The sequence below is a fragment of the Quercus suber genome, unplaced genomic scaffold (genome assembly GCF_002906115.3).
Source record: "Quercus suber isolate HL8 unplaced genomic scaffold, Cork oak 2.0 scaffold_1124, whole genome shotgun sequence".
Lineage (NCBI taxonomy): Eukaryota > Viridiplantae > Streptophyta > Magnoliopsida > Fagales > Fagaceae > Quercus > Quercus suber.
Window position 1 is genome coordinate 24,037 of NW_027070528.1, and position 5,674 is coordinate 29,710.

Genomic DNA, 5,674 nt, shown 5'->3' on the forward strand with positions numbered 1-5,674 from the left:
GAATTTGGATTGTGATGACAAGAGATTTTGGGCTTGTTTGGTTGTTTGTTTAAATAACAATTTTCATTATTTAAATAATAAAACATTAATTTCCATAACACTTTTTTATCCACACATATTTTTACAACACTTAAACAACATTACTAGAGTAACATTACCAAATAGATCATTTATTTTGGAAGAAACTGTATTTTGAAATTATGACTATGATTAAGTGAAGCTAGTTGTGGGACCTATGGTTCTCTATATATTGACAGATAATTAGGCATTATAAAATTATATAGTACCACAAGAAAGAATAACACATAAAAATTAACTAAAGGAAAACCTTGTCCAGGAAGTAATTGGATCAAATGTTTCACAAGGCACTTAATTACATTGACTAGATAGTTCAACTGATCTACATCCATAGGATTTATTGCAGCTTTAAAATAAGCTTAGAGAAAAGAAGCATAATGATCATAGTGAGGAATGTTTAAAGACAGAAACAGAATCTTTATTTAAAGTATAAACTGAATAGAATGGATAGTACATCCTCATAGTGTACATGTATAAAACATATGATACGATCGTAAATATACAAAATAACAAAGAACAAAGTCAACCATACTCAAACCATGAACTGGCAAAGATCAATAAAATACAACCATGGCAATGGTCAAGAGGCCAAATAAATATCTACCGGAAATCCTAGACGGGGCAGCACTAGTACTCCCTGATGGAGGAGAAGCGGTGGGACCATTTGAACCTGAAGGAGAGTTGGCGGAGCTGGAAGGTGGATAGGCGGTGCCGGAGCCAGTGACGTTAATGGCTAGTTTTTGACCCAAGGCGCAGTGGTATTGATAGGTGCTGGTGAAGAAATACTCGCCGGTGTTCTTGAGGGGGATATATGCAGGACTATTGTTATAAAGTGCTAGACTTGTGCTCAAGTTGCAGCTGTTATAAGCTTCTTTGGTCACCCTGGCAACGTCATCTGATCCATTTAAAAAGTTGAACACTGCAAAAAGGTTCAAGAATTGGCTTAGAGATAGAGGAAGATATAATTTCTTATTTGGGTTTCCACCTACAAAATTTGTTTAATGTTTTTTTCCCCCCAAAGTATTTTTGTTGAATATGGAAGAATATAAGGTTTCAATCTTTCTTCATTTCTTGATTTAAAAGAAAAGTATTTTATGCAGTTTATATACAGCTTTTTAATACAACTTTTGTGTCAATCATTTTTGTCACAATTCTAAAATAATCAATTGTGAGTTATAGAAAGATGTGGTGGAATGATGTGAAAATGGTAGTTTATCAATCACAGTTAATCACATCATAAAGTCTGTACCTAGAGTGTCTCCGACGATGAAAGTCTTGTTGTAAGCCCAAGTAATATAAGCAATTTCACCAAGTGGTGGGACGATCCATCCCATGTTACCACCGACTGTATAATTCTCTGGTATTGTTCTGGGAACAGGACTAGCAGTTGGTCCAGGAGATGTGGTCACGTTGATTGCAAGCCTTTGTCCCAGAGCACAGCTGTTGTTCAAGGTGTCTATGAAGTAGTACTCGCCGGTCGAGTTCAACGAGTAATTTGCTGGCCCGGTTGTTATAAGAGAGATGGGGTTTGTTGAATTGCAGATTAAGAAAGCTTCCTTCGTAACTCTGGCTACATCTTCTTGTCCAGTAGTGAAGTTGAAAACTGATAAAACATCAAAGATCATTGAAGTTAGAAAAAAAATCCCAGGTGGAGTTTAGACCTCTTTGATCCAAATTCATCCACAAATCAACAAAAGAGAATAAAGTAAATGGGACTAGCAACTTATTTATCTATACTTACGCAGAATGTCGCCAAGAATGAAGGTTTGCTTCGCAGCCCAAACAGCATAAAAGGGTAAGTTGTTATTAGGAGGAACCGTCCACCCTGTGCTGTCTCCAACCACATGTGTAGTCACAGCAACTGTGGTTTGTAGGAAAGCAAAAAGTGCTACGGCTAGAATTGCTAGTCTGATAATCTTAGCCATAGCTTAATCTATACCCAACTTCTTTTCCTGTGTGCCTTGTTTCTAATGTGTTGGGTTGTTACTGCAATGATTTGAGGAGTGGTCTGTGATCTTTTTATAGAGGCTTCTAAAAGCAGGAAGAAGTCATGGTACTACTTTCGTGATTAGCAGAGTATGAGTTCAGGTTCACCATGTAAGTTCACCATGTAAAAGTCTATCCTGTTGCCTCCACGAAAATAATTATCGGTCAATATCAGTAAGTTCTAGAACTTACTAATTAACCAAATTAAATTATTATATATAAGTTGGTTTCAAGTAGTTTAATTGGTTTAAAAATTTTATCTTCAGTTGGTTTTGAATCTTATCTACACCAAAACTCAATTGATATCTTAATTTGATGCAAAAGAACAATTATTATGTAGCTAATGCTATAAATTTAAATCTTATAATATCTATAAAGGAAAATTAATGTATTCCTAATGACATGGTGGAGGTGATGTGTATGCGTCGTAAGTGCAAATGTAATTTAATTTGTCATTCCTACTCAGATATTATGACATGTGTTTTTCATTTATGGTCCAGTCAGCATTTAATGTATTATGCACAAGATGATGCTGTTTAATGTGCTTGTGAGTTTGATACAAGTTATATTTTGGTCCACCTCTTAACAGTATAAGCTTTTGGTAACAAGTCATAATTAACATCCCATATTTCTACAAGTTATGCAAATGCAAATGATGTTTGTGGTATGTTGAATAAGTTGTTACTGACAAAATGCATCTGCATTGACCTGACTTGTAAATGGCACTTCTCGTGCCCCATGAGGTTGACAAGGGATTGAACTTTGAACAGTGTGGGAATCATATTCATAATGTGAGGGGATTTGGGAAAGAAATCGCATTTTCCATGCGTTATGCATTTGCCATTCAAATTGTGGAGTCCAATGGCAATAAACAATCAGGAAAGAGGAATGGCCTTTGGGAAGCCGAAATGGAATTTCCGTCCATTAATTCCAATATCTGTTACCATTTTCAAGGAGCCATTAGAGAGTAAAAATCCCAATCTTTCAACTACCGCGTTTTTGACCCATTACTATGAGCCCGTTTGTTTAGGCGTATTGAGAGAGCTAAACGCCCGTTTATCAAATCGCAAGAATCAGTATATGTTTGGCTGAGCGAAATATGTGGGATTGCGTTTTTGAAGCAGCAGATTTTCGCGTTTCAGGAAAGGCAATTTTCCATTGCGATTTCAATACCGCGCGATTTGCAAATCGTCATTCCGCCAAAATTTTTTGCTGAAGTCCAAAATTAGCCTCCGTTCTCTCCCTTTACCGTTGCGTCTCAAGTCCTCTCCCTTCACCATATATATCCTCAGTCCTCTGCCTCAAAGCATCAGCTTCACAGGGATTGGTTCTCTCTTCAACGTTTTTGCTCTGCTCCGTTTATCGTCGTTCTTCATCGCAATTCCAGGTAACTATTCTCCATTACCCATCTTTGAATTTATGATATAGATTTGGGCTTTTGGTATTTTGAGTTTTAGAGATTTGTTGTTTGTTGTTGCTGCTGGTAAGACCTCTCTCTGTCTCTCTGTCTCTGCCTAGTAGCTTTAGCTGCATCTTGTTTTTCAATTTTATGGTATAATTTTGTTGTAAAACATCGAAAGTACAAGAAGCTAGAGCAGATGTCCAATTGATGCTTGGACTTGTTATTATCCTTTGGATTACTTTGCTCAAAATCTGGACACGGCACTCCTTATTATTTTTTTTTTAAAACACTATTCAGAGTTGATTTTAATGCATAAATCTGTATTACTTTGCTGCAAATTTGGGTTTTTTAACACTACTACTGGTTTGATCTTTGGCCAAATTATAAGTGTGATGGAAGTGTAATTGAACACTACTTGCACTTTATCTTGGAAGATTCAGTTGATGAAATAGTTTTATTTAAAAGCTATTAGATTCTTGCTTATTTTCTTTATAACAGCTGATCTCATTACATATTTGTAACTAGAAACTTTATGCTGCATAAGTTCCAAAATGAATTTCTTCTGTTACTAAATTTCAGTTTCAAGTTTTAGTGACTTAAGAGAATTTTGTGGTTTCAAATTTCAATGCATGTGTATCAAAATTGGAACATCCATTAGAGGACAAACTTATGAATGTTTGTGCAGATTGTTTGTGCATAAGGCTGAACTATTCATGCATATTACAAAGACTTGGGAGTAGAACAAGAACTTGATGTGATTTCTAATATTGAAACTATTTGATTCTTTGTGGCTGTAGAACTTACCTAGGAAACTTACTCACTATGCAATTTTCTCATGGGTTTAGTTGTAGAACTTGCTGTATTTGGCTGAACATTAATAGTAACAAACTTATTTTTTTTAGATGGGTAACCCATCCCAAAGTAGCTCAAATGTTAGAGCTCAATGGCCATCAAGAGTAACAACTATCTTTTGCGAAGCTTGTGTGGATGAGGTATTTAAGGGTAATCGACCTAATACCCACTTTAGTAAAAAGGGTTGGACAAATATTATAGCAACTTTTGAAAAGAAAACTGGAAAGGAATATCCTAGGGCGAAGTATAAGCATAAATGGGATAGTTTGAAGAAAGATTGGGTACTTTGCAATAAGTTGAAGGGAAGTGAAACTGGATTGGGATGGGATGCAGCCAAAGGAACAATAGCTGCAACTGATGAGTGGTGGGAGAGGAAACTAATGGTATGTTTTGTATAACCCATTGAACATATTTTTTATTAGTAGATAAACCATGCTATTTGAGTTATTAATGAAAATATTCAAAATTGTAGGAGGTTCCTGAAGCTGCAAAATTTCGAGAGAAAGGTTTGGAGAATGTTGACTTATTAGACATTATGTTTAAGGACATTGCGGCCACAGGAGATTTAGCATGGGCCCCCACTTCAGGTGTGTTACCTAATGATCTTGAGACACCTAAGGAGGGGTTAGGTGATACTTCTGCTGACTCATCTTCTCCAAATGATGATGATGACGTTCATGAAGACGAGACTCCTAACCTCACACAACCACCTAACCCAACACAAAAGAAAGGAAAGAAGCGAGTTTTACCGTCATCCACGCAGAGCAAAGGGAAGAAAGGAGGAACGGCATTACAGTTGACACAATAACTTAGTCGTATATGTGATGTTGTGGAGTTAAGGAACTCAGCTTTTTCAGTGGAGCCAAGTAGTACTATTCGTAATGTCATGGAACGCGTGTGCTCCTTAGATGGCATTGAGAAGGGTTCCGAACTCTACCTCATGGCAGCACGTATTTTTCAAAATTATACAGATTTACCCCGCCCACACGTAGACATGGAATTGCATTAAGACTTTCTAGTCTATAATTTTTTATGAGTGGATTATTTGGTGCCCTTAAAATATTTATTAATTGACAATTTTAAGAAAATTTTGACCATACCACTTTTAAGGGTGTCAAATTACTGATTATTTTAAAAGTTTAAACTATAATTAGGAGATGGTGAATTTATTACTTTACATGTAGACCACGCAAGACCTCTTATTCTGATGCCATATTAAAGTCTGAAATATTATATATTAAATTGTTATAATAAAATACAAGGATAGATAAGGTGTGATGTACAAGTAACCTACACTATGGGTCTAAGTCCATTAGACTTACATAATAACAATAAGAAATATAAAAGGTTGTCAAA

The 5,674-nt window shown here is 35.9% G+C and overlaps 2 protein-coding genes across 2 annotated transcripts; one reads left to right on the forward strand and one right to left on the reverse strand.

Moving 5' to 3' along the window:
* Positions 1-474: 474 nt before the first annotated feature.
* On the reverse strand, positions 475-2,167 carry LOC112034994 (early nodulin-like protein 14). The gene is made up of 3 exons (XM_024067817.2): positions 1,820-2,167; positions 1,328-1,681; positions 475-997 (listed from the first exon to the last, which is right to left on the reverse strand). The coding sequence occupies exons 1-3, from the start codon at positions 2,001-2,003 to the stop codon at positions 633-635; spliced, it is 903 nt and encodes a 300-aa protein (XP_023923585.1). The 5' UTR covers positions 2,004-2,167; the 3' UTR covers positions 475-632.
* Positions 2,168-3,280: 1,113 nt separating this feature from the next.
* LOC112034993 (L10-interacting MYB domain-containing protein) lies at positions 3,281-5,415 on the forward strand. The gene is made up of 3 exons (XM_024067816.2): positions 3,281-3,451; positions 4,369-4,701; positions 4,791-5,415. The coding sequence occupies exons 2-3, from the start codon at positions 4,369-4,371 to the stop codon at positions 5,124-5,126; spliced, it is 669 nt and encodes a 222-aa protein (XP_023923584.1). The 5' UTR covers positions 3,281-3,451; the 3' UTR covers positions 5,127-5,415.
* Positions 5,416-5,674: the final 259 nt, after the last annotated feature.